The 24,593-nt window shown below is 39.2% G+C and overlaps 10 protein-coding genes across 10 annotated transcripts; 6 read left to right on the top strand and 4 right to left on the bottom strand.

Annotated features, from left to right (window-relative positions):
* Positions 1-4,812: 4,812 nt before the first annotated feature.
* Positions 4,813-5,253, top strand: KQ657_004325 (mitochondrial 54S ribosomal mL60 domain-containing protein; the record flags this gene model as incomplete). The annotated part of the gene is made up of 1 exon (XM_043194999.1): positions 4,813-5,253. One exon carries the CDS (start codon positions 4,813-4,815, stop codon positions 5,251-5,253), a length of 441 nt encoding a protein of 146 aa, XP_043050196.1.
* Positions 5,254-5,420: 167 nt separating this feature from the next.
* On the bottom strand, positions 5,421-6,230 carry SPC24 (kinetochore-associated Ndc80 complex subunit; the record flags this gene model as incomplete). Its single annotated transcript, XM_043194998.1, has 1 exon — positions 5,421-6,230. The coding sequence occupies one exon, from the start codon at positions 6,228-6,230 to the stop codon at positions 5,421-5,423; it is 810 nt and encodes a 269-aa protein (XP_043050195.1).
* Positions 6,231-6,415: 185 nt separating this feature from the next.
* Positions 6,416-6,778, top strand: KQ657_004323 (uncharacterized protein; the record flags this gene model as incomplete). The annotated part of the gene is made up of 1 exon (XM_043194997.1): positions 6,416-6,778. One exon carries the CDS (start codon positions 6,416-6,418, stop codon positions 6,776-6,778), a length of 363 nt encoding a protein of 120 aa, XP_043050194.1.
* Positions 6,779-7,926: 1,148 nt separating this feature from the next.
* On the top strand, positions 7,927-10,596 carry HAP42 (Hap42p; the record flags this gene model as incomplete). The annotated part of the gene is made up of 1 exon (XM_043194996.1): positions 7,927-10,596. One exon carries the CDS (start codon positions 7,927-7,929, stop codon positions 10,594-10,596), a length of 2,670 nt encoding a protein of 889 aa, XP_043050193.1.
* A 153-nt stretch (positions 10,597-10,749) lies between these two features.
* SDH3 (succinate dehydrogenase cytochrome b subunit SDH3) lies at positions 10,750-11,331 on the bottom strand (the record flags this gene model as incomplete). Its single annotated transcript, XM_043194995.1, has 2 exons — positions 10,750-11,237; positions 11,301-11,331. 2 exons carry the CDS (start codon positions 11,329-11,331, stop codon positions 10,750-10,752), a joined length of 519 nt encoding a protein of 172 aa, XP_043050192.1.
* A 1,110-nt stretch (positions 11,332-12,441) lies between these two features.
* On the top strand, positions 12,442-14,874 carry KQ657_004320 (uncharacterized protein; the record flags this gene model as incomplete). The annotated part of the gene is made up of 1 exon (XM_043194994.1): positions 12,442-14,874. The coding sequence occupies one exon, from the start codon at positions 12,442-12,444 to the stop codon at positions 14,872-14,874; it is 2,433 nt and encodes an 810-aa protein (XP_043050191.1).
* A 460-nt stretch (positions 14,875-15,334) lies between these two features.
* STT3 (dolichyl-diphosphooligosaccharide--protein glycosyltransferase subunit) lies at positions 15,335-17,680 on the top strand (the record flags this gene model as incomplete). The annotated part of the gene is made up of 1 exon (XM_043194993.1): positions 15,335-17,680. The coding sequence occupies one exon, from the start codon at positions 15,335-15,337 to the stop codon at positions 17,678-17,680; it is 2,346 nt and encodes a 781-aa protein (XP_043050190.1).
* A 446-nt stretch (positions 17,681-18,126) lies between these two features.
* Positions 18,127-18,561, top strand: KQ657_004318 (uncharacterized protein; the record flags this gene model as incomplete). The annotated part of the gene is made up of 1 exon (XM_043194992.1): positions 18,127-18,561. One exon carries the CDS (start codon positions 18,127-18,129, stop codon positions 18,559-18,561), a length of 435 nt encoding a protein of 144 aa, XP_043050189.1.
* A 59-nt stretch (positions 18,562-18,620) lies between these two features.
* On the bottom strand, positions 18,621-20,174 carry KQ657_004317 (mRNA (N6-adenosine)-methyltransferase; the record flags this gene model as incomplete). The annotated part of the gene is made up of 1 exon (XM_043194991.1): positions 18,621-20,174. One exon carries the CDS (start codon positions 20,172-20,174, stop codon positions 18,621-18,623), a length of 1,554 nt encoding a protein of 517 aa, XP_043050188.1.
* Positions 20,175-20,378: 204 nt separating this feature from the next.
* SLA1 (cytoskeletal protein-binding protein) lies at positions 20,379-24,269 on the bottom strand (the record flags this gene model as incomplete). Its single annotated transcript, XM_043194990.1, has 1 exon — positions 20,379-24,269. The coding sequence occupies one exon, from the start codon at positions 24,267-24,269 to the stop codon at positions 20,379-20,381; it is 3,891 nt and encodes a 1,296-aa protein (XP_043050187.1).
* Between the last annotated feature and the right edge of the window lie 324 nt (positions 24,270-24,593).

Here is a 24,593-nt window from a genome sequence, read left to right as displayed (position 1 = left end):
CCCAACACCATGCAAGTCCATAGCCCTCTCATAGTTTTAGGTTGTGGTTACTGTGGTATCATTTAGTCGATTTGTTCTAGTAGCTTTAAGAAGGTTCGTCTCAAGCTCATCTGGTTACTGCGTTTCAGTGAAATGCACCGAAAATTTTTTAGCTGCGAAACTCATGACGTTTACTGCAGTTTACTGCACTGAAGATGATTCAGTATTAAGATGTACTGAATCAACAAGAAATGGTAGTGCCAAAAATAGATGCCAATATTAGTGGTATTTGTAGACACTTGCAGCTAATTGGCTTTATTTTTACAGACATTCGAAGCACAGTACTGTAAGAGGGAAATTGAATGCCAATTTTACGGATGCTTACTCAACGTGGTAGTTTCACTTTCCACGTCGTATCACAAGTTGCCTTCTTTCGCCTTCTAGCGCCATCCACCTTGGGAGAAGAGCTGTAGATCTACAACAAATCGCCCCAGTAATCCGTCAGTTTCGGTAGTGACGGTAAGGCTCCATCACTGTAGTATCTGACGTCTGTACGGGGCCGGAGACAAATCAAACAATCGGTAGACGGAATCTAGAAACAAATGAGGGTGCAGACCGGCAATCCCGTTCATACGAGAATGATTTAGGAAGAAATTTCGCACCATAACTGGCAACGCTACCATAGCAATACCTAACTGTTAACTCTTGCAATATTGTGAAGCCCACACTCTCAAACACAACTCAGACACAGATTCTCAGATTCTGACACAAAGCTCTTTCTTTTAAAACACATGGTATGATAATAGTAGGTTAATAGCAGGATAATGAGATTGACACTATCGTGCCATTATGAATAATTTACCCAAAGGTACCGCTCGGATAGGCAGGGAGATCCGAGCTTTCAACTTCGCCAAATATCAACGAGTACGACCTTGGAAGATAGTGTAGACTGATAGATAGTAGTATCCTTTGAGACCCAATACCAACTGTGAAAAGGCGGTTCTCCCCAGCACGTGCCAAGTTTAATCTGTGGTTGCTAACACTATCATTACTGAAATGTGATACTGTGGGTCGCCCTACAAAATGATTTGCAGTTGTACGTGTTCTATGAGTACGCACGAAACTAAGAATTGGATGTGTAGGAAACATGTGGGGTATTACCTACTATATTAGGCAACGTTCTAGGATATTCCACGTAAGAAAATATAAACAGCGACAGAAATAAATTTGTGGCACACACATAACTTAAAAAAAACATCAGACAAAAACGTGAGCAGAGAAAATTTTTCTCCTTGCTATGATTGTGAGTCACGAGGACTCACCAAAAAAAGAGTAATTTTGTCATAGTGTCTGCTTTACAAAATTTTTATTGTCTGCGTTGCCCTACATTTATGCACCTTATGTATGTATGTGTATGTATGTATGTATGACACAGAGGGATTACTCCTCACCACTCCTCACCCAACTTGCTCATAGTATGAGTAATTTCGTATGTCGGCTTTGTACTTCCTACGCTTATTAAGAATAGTTATCTATAAACTATTTAACTAATTGCAATTCCAGATTTACCTTTCAAAATTTCAATATTCTCTCATATATTAAACTACAACACACACCTTTAAATAAGATCTCCATATAACTACAAGGGGTTCGTGAGATATTAACTGATACTACATTAAGCTTTACTTGCTCGCCACACTTTAAGCAAGCCATACATTATTATAATTAGTTTTCGTCACTTTTCAACTTCAGTTACACACATTTGTATATATTTCATTTTTGGTTTTGAAATGTCTGACTTCTTCAACAACTATTGCATCAACTGTGACAAGTTGTGTACGTCATCATCGATATACTGTTCTGACAGTTGTCGCCAAGAGGATGAAGCTCAAGCGTCACACCCTCACACCCATCACTCTAATGGTGAAACCATATTGAGATCTAATGCTCACACACCTGAATTGGTATCTCCCTTATTAAGTGCATCCTACAATAATGCCGATGGCTCTCCCATGTTTTACTCATCAACTTCATCAACACTGGCAGAATACCAAGAAGATGATCTTGATAACTATCCTTTTGACTTGAATTACTCATACACCACTCCTTACACTCATAATAAGAGCTCTGAAGTTGAATCCCAACCAACCAATGCTGATGTTCTTGATTTAAGTTCCACCAGCCACAACTATCGGAAGTGGTTGACTGTTTGCTTGTAGCAGAATAAGCACCAAGGTAACTGAAAGTCATGCTAGCTTTCAGTTAGGTGAGATAAAAGCTGAGTTAGCTTTTATTTACTATGTTTTATTTATTGGGTTTTGTTTGGTATTAGCGGGGTTTCAAAAAGAAAAATGGATTAAGGCAAAGTTGCATACTTCTAGTCTCTATACATAAATATTTATTATCGTTATTTAAAAAAAATTGGGTATTTTTAATGGAATTAATATAGAACTATTTTATATTGTAAAGACTATTTGCATTAAAGTAATCTCTCCATTGAAGTACTGAGAGGAACGTTCAAACTGCTTAATGTACGGTTTGACTTACAAAGTCCAAACTACACCAGAACGTTTAACGCGCTTGATAATATCCGATGCTGGATAACCATAACCGTTTTGAAATATTGCGGAGAGGGGAGAGGTTTTGTGTATATTTATTCCCCCATAAATTGTTGTGCTGCAATATAGGGCCACTTGGATATGGCAACCAACATTACATTAGAAATATGATGTGATTCATATCGGTTAAGTTAAATCCATCTGGGGATCTATCATCAAAAGTTGAAAGTTTATTGAAACATAGATCGGACGCCGTAAAAATGTTTTTCCCGGATCGATTGTCATGTACTAAGAATGCCTCAACATTGAAACGGAGATCCATCTTGGTGGAATAGCGCATACCATCGTCATAAAAGCTTTTTCATCACCCAATACGTGGAAGTAGGCAACAACTATTGTTTTAAATGATGGAGCAATATTTACGAGAGTTCCTGAAGGTAGAAGTTGGCTAGCCCCTATAATAACTTTGAGGATAATAGTTTGTGGTGGTGGTTGTGGTGCAATCTAAACTAAACCACGCATTCTGTGGTTTGCTTGCCACATGTCACCCCATGGGATGGTGCCAGCAAAACAGACATTTTGAAACTGACAACTGACAAAAGCCTCTTCAGACAAACTATTTTGTCTTTGTGCATTTTATTTGGAGCCGTTAATAATTGTTTTTGACTAATTATAGGATTTGCCTGCCATCCCCATCGTTGCAAGTGTCAACCATATCAGACTTCCTATTGTCTGTTGTTTAGTCCGATTTTTTCTCTGCGTCACTATATTACGCCATCCCAACCACGGATTAAGTCCCCCGCTTTATGATTCCAATACCGCGTTTAAATGAAATACTAATAAACAAAACTCACTAAAGCAGTAGCAATAAATGAATTATATAATTTTCTCTACAGTAATATTAATAAAAGTACTAAACTTCTGTTATTATGTACTCAAATAAATGTCTGAAACTGTAATTTATCATTTTTCTAAAGTAGTTATGAGATACAATTTGGTTCCAAACTATTATTCCATTACCTTCTTTTTTTGTTTATTTATTTTTGCTTCGTCGCCAGGTAGGAAGAGTACGTGAGTAACTATCCGAACGGACATCTGCTCGGAGCAAAGACTAATTTATGTCAACATAAATCCCTTTAGCCTTCAAATCCGGTCCAGGTCTAGTGTAAATATTTAGGTCGTGTACGAACCTCCGAGAAATTTATACAAATATCCGACTCTGGAGAAGGGTGAAATTTGATAGTGATGGTTGAGACTTTCATCTTTACTGGCTTCTAAGTTGCAACTGAAACGTTCAGCCTATGGCTAAAAGTATGGGATAATTATCTCTATTGAAATACATGACATATGACAACAAAAGGTACGAATCTTTCAAAAATTAAAGTAGCGGTCTATCCCAACATTCAAGGATGGATGACCTTTTAGTTCGTACTTGTTTTCCCCATATTAACTACTACTTTGGGACTTTTCAGTGACAAAAGATTGTTGTTGGGGTTTAAACACCAAACAACCATTAAATTGTCCAGATGTAGTGCAGTAAACTTATACTCTCCCATCAATAAACCAATCAAGCAACAATACTATTCCACTTTCTGTCTGTCTGTTTCTCAGACTACTTAAGTTCTTTCAAGCCTTGGCTATCCCCTTTCCATTTCCTCGTAACAAATTACCTCATAATTACTTGTAACCAATTTGCTCTCAGTGTCTGGAAGTGGCCTTTTACACGCCATGGCGTTACTGTATCCACTACATCATGAAAATGCTCTTATACAACGGTCTAGACAAAATTCACCGCAACAACCATGGTTTCACTTCTGGTAACGTCTTTTGTGTAAGTGCAAAATCAGTGAAGCCTCCGCTATAGAAGATGTCCCAATCTAGAACTTGATGATAACCTTAACCTTTACCACATTCGTCTCTCATTTTCTCTGTTCATAACCCAGGGTCTCCAAGTCTTCCAAACGTGGAACAAATTTAGCTGCAGTGTTCTTATTTGCATACGCAATCGTTCAAGCTAAAACCCTCTTCAGCCTAGACCCCTCTTGGCACTGATACACATGGGATGATAGTATCCCCGTATACGACCAGACAGACACTTTCACGGCCCTTGGAATATACCGACTAGAAACATGATTGTTTAGTTCCATTCATTACATTGAACATCCATAGACCCCCGTACACCAGAAATGAATGATAATCTAACGGCGCTACCCATCAATCACCACACAACTTTGGCGATCAAATCTCAAAGGAAAAAATTTCAAACCATTCTGACATGCAAACGCTAGCAGATATAACCAAAGCTAACGAGATAGGACAACAAATCCCTATAAGCAATATGTTTGGAGCCTTTAAGTCGACTATGATCAAGAGTGGGGGTTATTTATGGAAGTTTGCCCCCAAGTTATCTCAGCCTCAAAAATACCGTCTTCGTAAGAGAATGCAATTAGTCGATGCCAATGTCGATGCTATACACAATGGTTTGCTTTTACACCAACTGGAGAAGGGTATTTTACCTGGAGTAAATGCCTCAGAGTCATTAACAGGATACAAGAAATTAGATAATGCCAAATATAACATGCCTAAAGAATCAAGTATGGCCCCAGAAGACAAGTACTCTACTTTCAATCCAAACTCCAAAAACTACAGAAGATCGTTGCATCGGGAACCCAAATGGACCAAGAGATCCTTCAGAGAAAATCCTACTCACTTTTGAGTCATGTCATCATCGTCGCCTGGCATTCTTGTACATATCATATAATATAAATTATTAATATTTCTAGTAGTATTACATTATTATCTAACTATCTAATCATCCTATTTGAAAAATTAGTGTGTGCCGATCCAAGAGAGCATCTACCTGTAGATTTGAACTCTTTATCGTTAACTTAGACGATCCCAGATATAATTCGCTATGAAATGATCACTATGACTTCCATCCACCTTCAATAGCCATGTAGAATCCTTTTCTTTATTATATATAGCCACCACATCTTGCTCTGAGCCATCGTCATTAACAACTGTCAGTAATTTACCTCCTAAATTTTTAATTAGGTTGATCTGTAAAACGGCCAGTATCATTCGATTTTCATTAATTTGGTTATTGGAATTGGGATAACCTGAAACTAATTGTAGCAACTCCTTGCCAGTGGATTGTTCCAAATTTTCTCTTGCTTGTTCCACTTGACGTACAAACTTGGACCGATCTAAAGCTAAAGATGTGATGGACCCTTCAAGTTGATTTATACTATCACTAATTTGTAATCGAGTATCTGCCAATTCACGTGCCTTTCTCTTCAACAAGGGAATCACTTCTCCTACTTCAGCATCACCTAAAATAGATTCGAGTGTAGAAGTCCCTACATTTGTTAGTTGAGCCAAAACAGCAGTGTTTGCGACTTGAAGTCTGGTCATCATCTGAAATTCCCGATCTAATCTTGCAAGTTCTAATTTAAGTTGGGATATCAGATGTTGGATTTCATCTATGTGACTCTGACGAAGCTGTTTTATCCGTTGTATGGTAGAATCCAACCCTTCTAATACTTGCAACTCATCTATAGTTTCAAATTCACCAGTGGTAAGCAGAAGAATCTCATTAGCTCCTAGCGATTCTGTGGGAACAGGGACAACTTCAGAACTCGCACCAACTGACACTTGAGCCAAAGTTGGTACGGTATTCACTTCTTCAGTCATTAGCAATAAAATTATACTATGGCTTGATGTATTTGAGTTATCAGTACGTACATTTGTTTACAAATAGTTAGAGTTGGTCACGTGACCCGGCACTTTGGTTCTTTTGCCTGACTGTTTGAAAAACTCAGTCCACCTAAATCAGATGGCACTACAATACTTGACTGTTACCATACATACGGGAACAAATGGCTAAGAAGACGTTTGACGAAGTGGATTTGCCCACTAACCCAAACCTTCCTCCTTGGGTGCTTACTCCGAAAGAGGAGAAAAAGATCTTTGAACGGTGGAGAAAGAAGGCATTTTCCAGATGTGATGAATTAATTAAGGCATACATTGAATGTTCCAACAAGTATCCAGCTATGGAAGCCATGAAGAAATGTGAACAGTTGAATTTGGATCAGCTAGACTGTGTGGCAAAGTATCAAAAGATAGAATACTTGGACATTGAAAGAGACTTGTTAATCAAGGAAAAAACTGAATTTCGTAAGTTGTATAAGCAAAAGATTTTAGAGAAGCAACAACAGTTGGAACAGCAGCAACAAAAATAGCCCTAAATAGTCGTGACATTATAACCTGTAAATAGAAATAAACAAAGACGATTGCCGAACTCTTATAATGCACTATAAGTTCGCGAAAAGTGTGATAAAGCTAAAGCAAATGACTGAAATCAGTCCTTGATGTTCAATTAAGTGCAGCCAAAAGGCTCGGATTAATTAGCATTTCCAATATGCCCAACTGGAAAGTGAAGATTTGTACAATAATGCTCGTGTACCCTCTTCTTATGATACATCGATTTCCTCTTCGTTTTCTGAGTCTTGAATGCCATCAGCTTTATTTCTTTCATGACTGATTTTCTCTAGCACAGCATAAGACGATAGAAATATAGATGCATGCATTTTCCCCAATTTCTCGATCGATTTATATTGAGCAGATGTGATGTTAATGATTTGGTTGAAATCATCCAAGTTACCTTCAAGTTGTGAGAGTTGACTGAGAAGATGACTTAGTTGTCTTTCGCGTGTTATTGATGTTGTAGCTGTATTTGTGTTGGTGACGGACTCAGAGACATCTGTGTCAAATGTACCTGGAGGAGAAGCCATACTGGGTGTGTAAGTATTAACTGTCAGAAAAACAATAATAATAATACTAATGTATAATACTAATCGTTTGTGAGATCAACTTATTTATATTTAGCGGGATATGAACGAATGACAACCAATCACAGCCAAGTGTTATTAGAGATTGGCTCCTCAGGTATACGACTTAAATAGTAACAGGCACTAACAGTAGTAGAAGCAGTCACTAATAGAAACTGTAACAGTTTACAATAACTTGATCTCACGTATACATTTACATAATGTACTATGTATTATTCATTTGAGATATGCACGACCATTGATTTGCTTATACGCGCAAACTACGACTTTTCCCCGGATTTCATACCGTCCATGCCGGCACACGGGTTCATCCGTTCTTCCACTGTCGGAAAAAGAATTACCAGTAAAACTCTGACTCCTACAACAACCCAACCCAACAGATAGTCGTAAACATATTGCTTCAATATAACGCATAAAAGTACCCATAGTATACCTTGATAAAACATCAGTGGTTGTATTAGGTGCATTTCAAGACAAAAGTCTTTCCCCTCGGTCAATGATCCCCGAATTAAGGTTGTGCTGCCAACTATAATACATCCATGAGCGCACCAGGTATAGCACTAGGCGACGACAATACGCTGTCTAGATCAGCGTCACCTGTTGTAGTTCCCGTGGCTACAGGTCTCTCCAACTCTATATCTCAAACGAGTTCCGTTCAAAGAGTTAACATTAATCTTAATAAAGGGGACCCCCAGAGACTGTCAGCAATGAACAAGGAAGTGAAAGTGCAACTGCAACATAGACCACCCCATCAACTAGAACCACATATACAACAACAGCAACGATACGCTAAAATCCAACCAGCTATAAAACCTCGACCAATAGCTGTGCTTCCCAAACCTCAAAATGCAATCAAGTCAAAGTTTGATCCGTCGGTACCAACCACTTCTCAGATCAAATCAAGTCTTCATAATAATACTCCTTTGAATATTAATACTTCGAAAAAATGGATTCTTCCCCCGAGACCAAGACCGGGCCGGAAACCCACCGCATCTGCTAATGGAGGTTCTCCTCATGCTTCAAAGAATCGTACTGCCATAGAACATTCTCATTTACAACATCAGTCCAATACCCATCATTCACCGCATACAAAGGTTAGTTTATCTAATCACCAAGTATCGAATAGTACACAAAATAGTGGTTCATCCTTCCATAATCCAAGGAGAGTACCCAAATCTTCACCACCTCCCGCAGCACTGAAATTGGCTAAAAAACCTATACTACCGTTGTCCAGCACCACCGCAAAGAACAATAATAATATCAATAGTAGTAATGCTGGCATAATATCCACCACAGGAACTTTGAAATCTTCCACCAGCTTGCATGTCCAGGGATCGCAATCAAATACAATAAAGAAGTCAATGCCATCATCATCAGGGAGCCCGGAGAAGAAATTGACCTTGAAGAAGAAATTAAAGCCAATGACAAAGGAATCTGAAAATGAAACAATCATAAATCAGTTGAAGCAACAATATCCCCAGAGGCTGATACTGACATTTTCATCCAAAGTTGGGACGAATATCAAGTCCAATACTGAAAGTGGTTTGAACACTAAGCTGCCATTAATTTCCTCTGCTAGTTCATTGGCTGATAGTCCATCTTCCAATACTACCATTACACCCTCAACTATTAGCAAAGCCTCAGGAGCAGTTCAACCCAAAAATCCACTGCTGACGTCGGCGATGAATTCTATTAGAAAAATATCGCCTGCACCCCCAGGTCCACCCAACTCCGCTGGCTCACTAAGTGGAGTCATCCCAACACCAGCGGTAGGTGAACCGAAGAGAACACTTCTTGATTTGAAGGGAATTTACTTGAACAAGTTAAAGGAACAAGAATTAATTCGTAACTACATTGATGTTATTAATAATCAGATAAAGGAATTGAATTTCGTAAAGAATGGTGTTATAACCTTTGCAGCTCTTGATGGAAATAACAATGGTAGTCCAGTTACAAGTGATGCAGATATTACGGCGACCGGTGGTGAATTCGATGCTAATAGTACGAACCACGCTGATCGTAATGATGAAGATGTGCCGTTAGCTTCAAGAAAGTTGAATAAGGACTATCATGGAGGAATGAAGACCACTAGAAAGCCAGTTTCATGTGAACAATTACAACTGATTAACAATTTAAATGATTTGAACAAGTTTCTTACTTATTTTTTGAAGTCTTCAAGTATCATTCATAGTGCCACGAAGAAGTATGTGAATGGTAATAAACCCGATGGAACTGGAACTGATTCGAACATGCCTCGAGATAAGTCTGATATTAAGGCCGAGCACAAGCGACAACTGGATGCGTTAGACCAACAGATCCGTTACTATTTAGAACTTCGAGAACGGTTTCAAGTTAAATCGTCGTCATCTGATCAAAAACCACCGGATTCAGAAGTACTTGGTGCTGCTGATTCAGATGATTCATATGGACAGCGGAAGCTCAAAATGAAGAAAGTTAACACCAAAAAGGCCGAATCTGAGCCGTTGCCAGGAGACTTTGAGTCGGCGATTTTGAACGCATTGGTGAAGGAACAGTCCTTCCCATTTGGAGATCCAGATACAGTAGTTGCTTCAGCAGACATTTCAGATAAAGGTAGAAATGTCATTAGAAATGATGTGGCTGGACTGTTACCTCCTGGAGGGTTAAATTCCCTTCAGTCCCCCAGCAGTTTTGCACCGAATTTGTTCAAATCCACGTCGGTGCAAGACGATGAGTTGATTGATTTCTTGAACTCAGAAAGTGAGAAGACTGATACCGATATTGGCTCTAACAAACATCAAGAGAAACCAAACGATAAAGCTGTCAGTAACGGGAAACGATTTTCTTCACCGTTGTTGGCGCAATATGAACGTCAATTAGGTGATGATATTGGACCTGGACCTGACGATGATGAATCCAGTGTTAGCGGATCACGTGACGTCAAACAAGAACTGGATCATCATCATATAATGAACTTGGATAAGTTGATGCTTCATGATGGTGGTACTACCAGTCAGAACGACAATGAGGATTCGAAGACTGAATCAGAAGAATTGAAGATGCATTCTTTATTAATGGACCAGGATAATCATGAGATGAATGGATTCTTTGGACTTCGTGGGTTTGGTTCTTCTGGAGGAGGAATGGAACTCAATGGTGGTTCAAGAAACAAATGTGGATTTTGTGGGAGTGATTCACCATGCTTTTGTTTAGAAGGTGATATCATGTGAGGAGTCATGTATATACACTATTATATATTTATTTATTTATTTTTAACGATACTTATTGATGATGATGATAATAATAATAATATTGTAAGTTATGTTATATTCAGTTAAAATAAATAGTAAAATATATGCTATTGTAGTGGATGGTTATCTTATCTAAAAGAAAGTCCAGTAAGTAGCAAGAGCAACAGAAACGGCAGACACAATGTAACCGGTTCTGTAGACACCTTTAATGGTCAATTCCTTACCGGTGTCCCAAAGCAAGTGTCTTAACCCATTACCGAAATGGAAAAAGAATGGGTATGCCATAGCAGCCTTAACACCGTATTGAAGGGTAACAGGCAATTCAGTGAAATAAGATACCAAAGTGTTTGAATCAAATGGGATGTTCAAAATAGATGTAGCAGCATATGCAATGGTAACAGCATAAAATGCACCTCCCATAGCTACACCAGTAATACGATGTAAACTTGATAAAATCATGGTGATTTGAGGCGTATAAATAGTCAAATGAGGAGAACATGGTCTGTTCTTTCTTTGAGCAATCAACAATTCTTGTTCATGTTCATAAGTGGTCTTGACAGTGGAGATCCCTCTCACAGCACTGAAAGCTGTTCCATTTCTGAAAACACTTCTACAAAGAGCTATACATATATTGTTAGTATAATATCAAATAGTAATATGATAATGTTTTTGTATTCACATACGTCTTGAGTATAATCCAATACGGGCGAGCATTATGATCTAATGTGTTGTATATTCACTGGTGTTGAGTGAAGTATGGAGAGCTTTTAGTTTTAACCAATAGTTTTTGTATGCTCATGTGGATTTAAATTTTCGTTGGCCGACATTTTATTATGGGACGGGGGTATCGGGTTCACGAGTGTCGCCGGGGGGAAGCGCGACATCTGGGGGACATTCGAACCAATCATACGAGGCTAAAAGATAAGCGGTAACAAAAGGCGGTGCTACCATATGGTGTTAGGGTGTTTGAAAACAAGTTATACACCATGAAGAAAGTGGGCATAGTTTATTTCTATTTTTAATAGATTTTTATACTATTCTTTGGAACATAAAAAGTAAATAAATTATCATCTACTTCTACATTCCGATACTTTATAGAGAAGAATCAATAGCTTCAACAGTAAAAGAGCAAAACGCACTGCTTGTGGAGGGAGGTAACTAAGTAGTTAAAGATTTGGCTGCGAAATCATTTATCTGATTGATATCGCATTCTCTTTCTGTTAACGCAGCACCAGCATTCAAATGTCGTAGATTGAATGTGAATAACATGTAGTTAGAAACTAAACTCAAATAAACTGAACCAAACTATCTTAAGCGGGACTTTGCTAATTATTAGTAATGAAAATCCGAAGTTAACAAACTCATATCGAGTCGTGCTCGGAAGCAAAAGGATCTCTCGTCTATTGAGACGTCATTAACGACATGGAATGGCAAACTTCTGCGTTATAAATCACTTGACTTAATTCAGTATTTTAATTTTTAATTTCATCGTATGTACTTGGTTCACAAGACCCTTAATTACCTATTTGTTAGTGCTATCCTCCTTTATATCAGGTTAGTCGAAAAGGTCTCCCCAGTCGGTGCGTGCAGAAACCAATATTAATCTCATCACGTGATACATATCGCATTATTCCACCTCCATTTGAAGACATTCCTACTTTTACATACCGTAATAACCCTCCCAGTAACAGGACCTTTGATCTAGTCTATTGACTTCAGCACACTACCGGTGTATCTACTTTGGCACTTCAGAATATCAATATAGTATACACGTTTTAAGTGCTGATGGAAACATTATCATCATCTTCTCATCATAACAATACAATGCCACCATCGGCCCTGGAGAAAGTATCGCCTTCTTCTAATGACCCTGATAAATTCTCCGGGTCGACTAAAGATACCAGGGTGTCACATAACGAACAACAGACATCATCATCTTCCAATGGGCCCACGACATTTTCAGGAAATATGAATCGAGAAACAATTGGAGACAGTGGACTGCATCATCTTGTCAGGGACCAACAAGCAACTACACAATTATCATCTGGAATGGTAGATGTTCAAACAACACCCCAATCTAATGTTAAGATTGAGTTACCTACAGATGAACATGATGATTCCTCTGCTGGAAATGATGGCGATGGATCAATTTCAAACGGGAATGGTTCACCAATGGACGATGAATCCAGTAAGTTGGAAGATTCATCAGAGCTTTCATTCACTAAGAAACTTGTAAAGAAGTCACGAACACAATCCTTTCAATCAGTTTTATCTACAGCATCATTAAAGTCTTTGAAGTATCAATCTGCCGCCTTGGGTCCAGGCTCCACTTCTCAAACCACTTCTCGAAACAATAGTATGATTGGTGATACCACAAGTAAAAACTTCCAATCTTTTATTCAAGCGCCTGTTCTTTCATCTATAACGAAATTCAGACGTTCTGATGATGATATACCGATTGGCCAACAATTACCCTTCAACGATAAGTTAAAGAATGAATCCACTACAGTCGACGGTAATCTGAATAAATCTGCCAATACTAGCAATTCAGATACTCTGCAAGTTCAAAATCAAGCTAACCAGACTTCAAGTACACAAGTTGAGGATGATGAATTACTCCTTCAACAACAAAGACTTACTTTGAATGCTTTAAGAAACTTACGACTTTCTCCCTTACCATTGGCGGCATCACATAATAAAACAGAAGATTCGCCTGAAGACCCAAAGAGCACTTCTCGGGTCCTGTCTCGGTCCAAAGTTGTTCTGGAGCCTTATCAACCTGCCGAGGTTGACCTTTCGACATTTGCATCGTTAACAAGACAACCAAAGCTTTCCAGCAGAAATTCTTTTACTTCATCACTTCCAAAGTTACCAGAGAAACCCTCCCAAACACAAGAACAACCTAATGAAAACACCACAACTACGACCAGAAGTCTACATTCTCTGCCTAATTCACCTCAATTAGTCAATCAACCAGGACTGCATCCACAGCAGCAATCACATCATGGAGTGACTAACCAAAGTGCAACACAACAGGGGATACCTCAAGCCATCCTGCAGAAGCTTAATAATGACTTCAGACCGGCGCAATTCCCTCAACAGCTTCATCAACAGGGAAGTATCAGTAAAGACTTGACGATGAAACGCCAACCAAGCATGAGTTTTAGTAAAGCATATCATCAGCAACAGCAACAACACCATTACCAACAGCAACAACAGCTTCAACAACATCAACAGCATCAGCAGCAGGTGCCATCACCTGGCCAATCAACACTTACTTCTTTCAAATCTCAAACCAATCAAGCTTCTCAACATCAGCAGCTGCTACAACAACAACAACAACAACAACAACAACAACAACCACAACAACAACTACACCAAAATCCACAAGGGGGCCACGATACCCCAGAACAACAACTGCTTCCTCATAGGCAGATCCAACAAATCAAAGGACTAAGAAGTCCAATGTATATACCTGCTGTTCTCCGTAAGACCCAGAATACTCCCATTAATAGTACTGGCACTTCCCCCAAGGAAGGAGAGACGGGATTCTTTTCTCAAGACCTTGATACAGCCACAGGGCAAGTGATCTCTTCGACCAACTCCGTACGGTCATTTGATTCCAATAACAATGGAGAATATAGCATAACCAAGAAACCATCCTTCATCGACTCAGCATTAGACTCCATTACAAAACTGGCACCAACCAGAAAGCATTGGCTTAAAGATGAACATGCATTGAAATGTGGGATCCCCTCATGTCCCAAGATATTCAACTTCTTTGAACGTCGACATCATTGCCGTAAATGTGGAGGTATCTTCTGTAATGAACATACTTCACACTATTTATATATCAACAACCAGGCACAATTCACCATTGGAGGTCGTGGGACGCTTTCTAAAGTGTGTGATAATTGTATTTCGGAGTACAATGTATTCATTAAGAATCAATTTGGTATGAAGGAGAATCAGTCCAACCCCAGCTCTCCATCTCCTGTTCAGGCTCTGGTTTCAGAAGGCTCAACAGCTGGAACAGCAACAGCAACAGCAGCGGCAGCAGCAGCAAATCAAGCAAGAACAGCTTCAAAAGCAGCAACGACGACGACGGATTTGACGACAGAGCAACCAACTTCAGAATCTGCTTACGACAAGGTCAATGAACTTCCTCAGTTCAGACGAAAGGATAGCATTTATGATAATAGGAATGAACAGTTGGTGGGCAGTGTTCCCGCGAATTGGAGTTGGAGCTCTTTTTAATGAAATTTCCAGGGCTTTTGAACGGCAGTGCCGCATACATTTATTCATTTACGGTTTATATGATAAACATAAACTGAACGCTAACTAACCAATGATTGACAGAGAGTGTAGATGAGTATAACGTGGCACTACGTTTATACAAGGGTACAAATTTAAAGACCCATTGGAAGCAGATAAGCATTTTAAAATTGATTACCTTTGATTGGCTGACCCAGTGTATTACACTAAATAACCAATCATTATCTCTAAGCTCTCTAAAGTTCCTTTCTACTTACCAGCTTGATCTCATTCTTTATCGGTATAACCCAAACACTTAATTACATAAGCAAAAGACAACACCTGCATACAAACATCGAAAAATGAAAATTGCAACGTCAAAAATCAAACTACAGTGACACGGTGTTTCCCTCTATATTATTGCCAATTCACACCCGCAACAAAGACCATCAGTGTATTCACTATGGCCGACAGCTCGACGCACAGCGAAAGGTGCCGCATCGCCGGAATTGATGTGGGTGCAATTGCGCTTCTCTTGAAAGCAGTCATCTTTCTTTGCATCATAGGTGCCGCGGTATCTTCCCGGTTATTCTCAGTTATACGTTTTGAAAGTATCATTCATGAGTTTGATCCTTGGTTTAACTTTAGGGCAACTAAATACTTGGTTACCCATACCTTTTATGAGTTTTTGAATTGGTTTGATGATCGTACTTGGTATCCTTTAGGACGTGTCACAGGAGGTACTTTATACCCTGGTTTAATGGTTACTGCTGGTGTAATTTGGCATACTTTAAGAGATTGGTTAAAATTACCCGTTGATATCCGGAACATTTGTGTTATGTTGGCACCAGCATTCTCTGGACTCACAGCTTATTTCACATATCTTTTGACAACAGAAATGAAGGACTTTTCTGCAGGGTTACTAAGTGCACTTTTCATGGGTATTGCTCCAGGCTATATTTCAAGATCAGTGGCTGGTTCTTATGATAATGAAGCTATTGCAATCACCCTTTTGGTTGCCACCTTTTATTACTGGATCAAGGCAATCAAAGTTGGTTCCATTTTCTTTGGAACTTTAACAGCCTTATTCTACTTTTATATGGTCAGTTCTTGGGGTGGTTATGTTTTCATTACTAACATTATCCCCTTGCATGTGTTTGTATTGATCTTGATGGGTCGTTATGATATCAAAATCTATACTGCTTACACTACTTGGTATGCCTTAGGAACGTTGGCTTCAATGCAAATTCCATTCGTTGGATTCTTGCCAATCAGATCCAACGATCATATGGCTGCCTTGGGTGTGTTTGGCTTGATTCAATTGGTAGCCTTTGGTGATTACATCAAAGCCCATGTCCCATCAAAACAATTCAAATCAGTCTTGACGTTTTCTATTGTTTTACTTACTTTATTGGGTATCGGAGGATTGTTTGGTTTAACTGCCTTAGGATTAATTGCTCCTTGGACTGGACGTTTCTATTCTCTTTGGGACACTAACTATGCTAAGATCCATATTCCAATTATTGCTTCGGTTTCTGAACATCAACCAACTGCTTGGCCATCTTTCTTCTTTGACACTAATATGTTGATCTGGTTATTCCCAGCTGGTATCTACTTCTGTTTCCAAGAATTGAGAAATGAACATATTTTTGTCATTATCTATTCTGTTTTATGCTCTTATTTTGCCGGTGTCATGGTTAGATTGATGCTTACTTTAACACCAATTGTCTGCGTTGCTGCAGCAGTTGCTCTCTCCAAGTTGTTTGATGTTTATTTGGAAGTTGTTGATGATATTCGTATTACTACTGCTACCAAGACCTCTTCAATTGAAGTGTCTGAATCCGTTGCTTCAGATACCACCACCTCCCCCAAAAAGGCTGGTGCTGCCAACTCCAAGTCTTCTGGCCCCACCGCTACTCCAGTTTCTATTAAGAAGCAGAAGAAGACAACATCAACGACTCAATTACCAATTTTCAAATTGGCATCCAAAGCACTTGTTGTGATCTCCTTTGGATTCTACTTGTTCTACTTTGTTATGCATTGTACTTGGGTAACATCCAATGCTTATTCATCACCTTCTGTTGTCTTAGCTAGTAAAGGTGCTGATGGTTCTCAAAACATCATTGATGATTATAGAGAAGCATATTACTGGTTAAGAATGAACACGGACGAAGATGCACGTGTGATGTCATGGTGGGATTATGGTTACCAAATCGGTGGTATGGCCGATAGAACTACATTGGTAGATAACAATACTTGGAACAACACCCACATTGCTACAGTTGGCAAAGCCATGTGTAGTAGTGAAGAAGTGTCCTATGAAGTATTACGTCAACATGATGTTGATTATGTATTGATCATATTTGGAGGGTTATTAGGATTCTCTGGAGACGATATCAATAAGTTTCTTTGGATGATTAGAATTGCCGAGGGGATTTGGCCCGACGAAATCAAAGAGAGAAACTTTTTCACCGATAAAGGGGAATATAAAGTCGATGGTGACGCTACAAAGACAATGAAGGATTCCCTTTTGTACAAGATGAGTTTCTATAGGTTCCCTGAGTTGTACGGTGGTAGAGAAGCAATCGATAGAGTCAGAGGACAAACCATTCCAAAGGATGCGGTTCCAAGTTTGAGTGTAGTTGAAGAAGTATTTACGTCAGAAAATTGGATGGTAAGAATCTATAAAGTCAAAGACTTGGACAACTTGGGTAGAGATATGTTGAAAGCCGCTGACTCCGATAATAAGGGACCTCAACTTTCTAAGAGAAGATCAGCAAAAAAGCCTGCTTTGGATTTAAGAGTTTAAAACATACATACATATATATAACAAAAAAGAATATAGTGTAAATTTGATCCCCCCTGTAACCGAGAACCGATCCCCACCTTCTGCCAAGCGTGCACATTGATGCAATAACTGTATAATGCTGGATACGTTTTTCCCATTGAACAGGTGGGTTACGGCACATACATCATAAAAGATATAGGCCTGCAAAAATCGGATTGTGGGGTAGTCGCGATTAACAATTTAAATCTGAAAACATTAAAAGCGACCAGAAATGGCTTGTATTTCTCTTTATCAACTTAACCACTATTGAACAAATGCCTGGCTTGTTGGATTTAGAAGACCACTTGGCCTTTTATAGGTCCTATCATATGAATAGAGTCAATGTCACCATACACTTGATCTGTATCCCAATGATTTATCTAAGTACATTGGCATTCCTAATCCCCGTCAATATCGGTACCTTCAATATGAGTACCGTCGTTGCTTGGCTTTATGGACTTTATTATATTCTTTTGGATTGGAAGTTAGGTTTATTTGGTTGGGGGATCTCTGTGGGGTTTGCTACTACTGCCAATAAATATTACTATCAGACCCTAGAACCAGGTTTTGGCTCAATCACCACCCAACAATTTGTTCACTATGCCGTAGCAATTCATATAGCTAGTTGGTTAGCTCAATTTTATGGTCACGGTATCCATGAAAAGCGTGCCCCTGCGTTATTGGATAATCTCTTGCAAGCTTTGGTTTTGGCTCCTTTCTTTGTTGTCTTTGAAGTTGCTTTTGCTTTGGGATTCAGAAAGGATATGGAAAAGAACATGAACAGCAAGGCCGGGATCCGGGTAAGAGATTTTAAATCGGCACAGAAAGCAGCAGCAGCTGGTGGTGGAAAGAAGGCAGAATAAATTTTGTATTGGGTTCATCAAACTTTTTTTATTATTCTTTATATTTCTTATGATGATGCTTAAGATTTGTTGCGACTTTCCTTGTACTCATTATACCTTTTTTGAACATCAGGTTCGTAAATAGTTGTTCCCGTAACTTGATTACCAATTGTAAACCAACCTGGTCGTACGTTATGATCCCTACCAAAAATCTCCAACTTTCTAGCATATTTCCCAACTATTCTATCAACAATATCATAAACTTCATCAGGTTTCCTTGAAGTTTCCCGAGTGCCACTCACGATAACATCAACATCAACTTTACGATTCACCCAAACAGGATTTCCCTTTAAACCCATAAGCAAATGCTCTTTGGAATGATTTAACCAATGTCCAGTTCTTCCCGTAACGATTGTTCTTTTCAATTGATTTAATTTAACCCAAATAAGTTCATCTGAAATTTTATATCCCCAAGTTGTAAGTGCTTTCCTACCGATCTCTAAAGATCTTCCTGTTACCCAAAGTAATATAATTCCTTCATCTTGTAACTCATTCATTGGTAAATGCATTAATTCCAAATCTTTCCAAGTTCCATATGGTAAAGACATATGAATATCCCAAGCAGGATCAGCAACAATTGCTGCAAATTTCCCCAACACAGGGAATGGGAATTCCCTAATGTCACAATTTATCCATTGTGGTGGAGTTAATTTTCTGGTGTATTCCGTGAAACAATCACCTATAGTGAAATCATGATCAACATAGGATATTCTTTGCAGTCGTTCATTTGCTGGCAATGGTTGGAAGTTGTTACTAGGTTTAAGCGTGAAATAATGCAAATACCGGCAGCTCTTCAACTTATGACAGGTATCTAAGTAAGAACAATCTCCTAAATACAAATCTGTATTGGCATTGAATATGGGAAGAAAGTGAACTTTTGTTTGTGAACACTTGTATGCATCCGTGCTTTGAAGATGCTTATTTTGTTGAAGTAAAGTATGGGCTTGTTTTTGTTCAATATTTGCATTCTTAGCATTGAGTCCAGATTTGTTGAATATTGCATTAGAGAGAATATTGCAATGGTTAGCATCTTCACAAACTTCAGGGCCTTTTTTGAATTCAGTCTTTAACTTAATTTTCTCAGTCATCAAGATACTGAAAGACGTCTTTGCCTTTAGCAATTCATCAAGTCTATTGTACGACAAGTCAAAACCTTTACTATATAATTGGAGCACAGAAACGAATGGTTCTTCCAATAGTTTCTTCAAAGATAATGTAAGTTTATTTTCTTTATTTTCACTGGATGGTTCGCTCGTCAATTGTTGTTGGATCTTAGGCTTGTTGCGGGTCCCCACAAGAGCATTCTCAAGCAATTCAACACGATCCCACACCACATTCACGAGTACTGGGGCCACAGTTGACCCCTCAAACTCTAAGGCATAGCCACATAGATCATTAAATTCATTCACATAGCTCATAAAATTACCAATGTCTGGTACGTTAGTTTCAGGGAACTTCTCATAAAAAATGTGATGTATCACATCCATTCTACCCCTTATAGGGTCCTCAACTAATTGACTTTGAAACAGTTCTAAAAACTCTATAAACACGATGTACTCTTCCATGTCTCTCATGATGGCCTACAATATTGTATTATAACTACGATGAAGCAAGAAGACAGAAGAAGAAGGAGAAAGGAAATGAATTTTATTTTGCACCCAAGTTTTGGCCTTATATACTTTGAGAGAAAAACAGGAACTAGATTTAGCCGTGAAACAGAGCTGAAAAATTAAGATTTATCTATTCAAAATTACATGAGGAGGGGAAATCAAACAGGACTAAAAGCCCCAAGGATTATCAGGTGTAGCATTCTGTAAGTTTGCCTTCCGTTGGCCCGTTGCTTGTGACTGTAAAGGAGTATTTCCGAATCCAAATCCTGTTGGTTGTGATTGCAATGTATTTTCTTGTCCAAAGGATGCTTGTGGCATCTGTTGTTGAGGTCCATTACTTAAGGAAGTGTTCTGGAACATACTAGTCATTTGGTCCATTCCGTTATTAAATGCTAGCGATTGCTGGCCAAAAGTTGCTCCTACAGGTGAAGAGGCGTAGCTTGGTTGTCCAAAAGCATTGACAGGTGGTTGACCAAAGCCAGTAGGTTGGCTAAAACCAGTAGGTTGGCCAAAATTTGTTGGTTGACCAAATGAAGTTTGTGGATATCCTTGTGGTTGTCCAAATGATGCTTGAGATAACCCACCAGTTACATTGGGTTGCCCCAAACTGGTTTGAGGCAATCCTCCATTAAATTGAGGTTGCCCAAAAGATGTCTGTGGTAAACCACCAGTTACTTGAGGCTGGCCGAAACTTGATTGGGAAAATCCGCCTGTTACTTGAGGTTGTCCAAAACTTGTTTGAGGCAATCCTCCAGTCAATTGAGGTTGACCAAAACTTGTTTGAGGCAATCCTCCAGTCAATTGAGGTTGACCAAAACTTGTTTGAGGCAATCCTCCAGTCAATTGAGGTTGACCAAACGTAGTTGAAGGTAACCCTCCCGTCAATTGAGGTTGACCAAAAGATGTCTGGGGAACTCCACCAGTAATCTGTTGGGAAAATGTAGTTTGAGGTAATCCACCAGTTAATTGAGGTTGACCAAATGAAGTTTGAGGTACTCCACCAGTGATCTGTTGGCCAAAGGCCGACTGGGGAACAAATCCATTTCCAGTCCGTTGTACAGGAACCAATCCTCCGGTCCTTTGAGCAGGTACTAAGGAAGGTTGACCAAACGTTGTTGTTGGCATTGTAATGCCACCCGGTTGTAGTGATGGCTGGTTAAATGTTGTAGTTGGAGGTCCTGCCATCACATTACCAGTTGTTACTGGAATAATACCAATGAACAGAGGTTGTATTAAACCAGTTGCTTGAATAGGAACAAAGCCAGTAGGCTGTGCGGTAATTGGCATGAAACCAGTAGGTTGCATAGGTATTAAACCACCACCAGTACGTTGCACTGGGATGAGGGTTCCAGTCTTTTGAGCAGGAACAAGAGTTGGGCCATTTACTTGACCTTGAACTGCAAATTGCTGGCCCGGTTGAATCAATGAACCGGTTTTCACTGGTGTCAATGATGGAGCAGATGGCACTGAAGGTTGGTTAACTTGTGACTTTGTAGCGTCCTTGCCTGCTTCTAATGGCTTGATATTGACCAAATCTTGTAACGAGCCAGTATATTGTGGGGTTTGAGGTTGTGGGGTTGCTGGTTTCGATAAATCTTCATTGGATCTAGCAGCAGGTTTGACTGCCCAGGCATCGTCTTCCTTTGATTGTAGAAGTGCAGGGTTTTGTGGTTGACGTGAAGCTGGAGAAGCTGGAGAAACTGATTTAGATGGCTCAGTTACTGTTGTAGCAGGAATTTGAGATGGCAAAGCAGAAGGATTGATTCTTGACACTTCAGTGTTGGAATTATTATTCTTTAAACCACCAGTTACATTAGTAAACAAGCCACCTTCTTGTTGTTGAGAGTCCACTGCTTCACCTCTCTTTCTATTGAACTTATTGTCCAAATATTTCATGACCCTGATTATATCACCTTCTCTTAAACCTAAGGTTCTTAATAACGAAGGAGCAATATCGGGCATGGAGTTTTCATCCATTTGCTCTCTAGCAAATGTAACTGAATATCTTTGACAATTACCAATATCAATACCACATTTGAGAAAGAACTCAAACCAGTCGTAATCTGGTTCAGTTGTCACAATTCTATCATTCTTTGAAGAGGAGGTCTTCTTTGGTGAGCTTGTATCGTTGATAATTGCTGTAGCAGATGGACGAGATTTAAAATCAGGTTTTTGTTGAGCTTGATCTTGATCTTGTTGTTGTTTAGCAACAGCAGCAGCTTTACGTTTGTTGCTGACTTTAATAACTTCGTCAATGTACTTGGAGAGGTTTTCACCAGTTATTTTTTCAACGTACTCCAAATCTTCAACAGATAACTTTTGAGCAGCAACAGCAATCTTAACTCCGTTAGTCTTATGCAATTGGACTTTGCCATCAACAAAACCCAAAAATTCAGCTTCCACTTTGAATGAACCACTACTGTCGATCCAAGTTCTAACTCTATGATAATTAGGCATGGACTTATCTTCGTCTGATCTAGGAGAAGGTTCCTTTGATGCCCTACTTCTTTCTCTCTGCATCCGATCATGTTCTCTAATTCTTTCCCTTTCAGCTCTTGATCTTTCCTTACTATTCTTGCCACTGCCATTTCTGGAGCCAGTGTTATTGTTACTATTCTTGTTTTTCCACCTTGAAGGAGATGAGATCTTTATGGCCTTTCTCAGAGGTAATTCTCCAGTCAACTTTTCCAAGTTAGTAGTACCAATGATTTCAATATAGGAAGCAGGAATTACACCCTGCTTACCACTAGAAACACTTTGACACATCCACCAATCTCTAGATTTGGAATCATCAATGATATACACTTCATCGCCTTCTTGAGCTCCTAATTCACCTTCACCTTGGACATCAAAATCATACATAAGTCTTCCAATCTTTCTATTTTTAGCATTTGTAGTTGTATGAGATGCTCTTTCAACTTCTCGTAAAGCAGTTGCAGTTGTAGCACCTTTCAAATCTCCCAATACAGAGAAAATGGCCTCTGCTACATCCTTAGAACCCGTATGTAATTCAATGGATGCATGTGGATTCTTAAACTCCAAAAAGAAATGCTTCTTTTCAAAAGAATAATCTAGCAAATCCTTTATTTTCCATTGGTTATCAACCAGGCTGGCTGATTTCAAGCGATACTTTTTGGTATTGGGTTTTAAAATAATCAAACCTTTCCCAACAGATAATACAATGGCTCTCTTTTTTTTCCCTTCGATTTCATCCAAATACCAGGTGAAATATTCACCATCAAATGAATGCTCTTGGTCATTGGAATCCTGTGCCATTGGACGTGAAGGAGTTGGCGGAGCTGATTCTTCATCGTCGTCGTAATCGTGCCTGGCTGACATGGACATAGAATTATTATTATTATTATTATTAGGTCTTGATGGCATTGGAGGTGGAGCTTCTTCGTCGTCATTTCCATCAAGGGAAACCACGCGTTCCCGGGAACCACTCAATGACTGGTGCTTGGGAGGTGGTGGGAAAGTTGCCAATGGACTCTGCTCCTTATAAGGAGATTGTTCAAGCGGATGAGGAGGCAATTCCTTATCCAAATTAGTAGTTGAAGCATTGGGTCTATAAGTTACATCAGCATTAGTGATTGCCGTTGTAGTTGTTGGAGTGGAAATAGGAGCAGCAGTAGCAGCAGCAACACCACCACCACCCAATTCTCCAATCTCAACATAATTTGAAGGAAGAAACCCAAATGTAGTACCTGTTGCTACATCACCTGCCAAATACCAATCAGGATCACTAACATCATAAATGTTGAACTTGGCACCTTCATCAAATGATAATTCCTCTTCCGTCTGCTTATTGTATTCATATAATGCTACTGCTGTTTTAACCACTGGAGCAGGTTCAATATAATTTGAAGGTACTAAACCAACTGGTTCTTCAACTTCGTCTCCACCAGATGAAACTACTCTCTTCTTAACCTTCCACCAATCATCAACATCAGATTTCTCTAACAAGTACAACAATTCGCCCGTTGATATGGTAAGTTCTTCTTCATTTTGGGCCCCATAGTCGTACAAGGCCTGGTACACTCCAATAAAGAGAGACATTTAAAGGCTATGCTTGTTACAGGCGCGAGTGTTCAATTCAATTCAAAACAGAAATCGAAGAGTATTCACCAATTATAATTCCCTTCAGATTACTGATTTGTCGCAATTGTTCACCTTCTGATAACAAATCAGACTTTTAATGAGTATATTAGATGTATAGTTTGGTGAATTTAGTGTATGGTAAACAGCCTCTACTGGTGCTGAAACAGTTATCCTGTGGATCCGTCGTCGGCAGCGCTACCAAGTCGCGTTTTCTTTTTTTTTGTGGCTACTATAACGGAAATCGGGAAGCGTCCCCGGGATCCGATCGATTTGGGGTTGACA

This window comes from Scheffersomyces spartinae (genome assembly GCF_019049425.1).
Source record: "Scheffersomyces spartinae strain ARV_011 chromosome Unknown scaffold_6, whole genome shotgun sequence".
Classification (NCBI taxonomy): domain Eukaryota; kingdom Fungi; phylum Ascomycota; class Pichiomycetes; order Serinales; family Debaryomycetaceae; genus Lizanozyma; species Lizanozyma spartinae.
The sequence above is the reverse complement of the archived record's forward strand: the minus strand, read 5'-3'. Positions and strand labels throughout refer to the sequence as shown.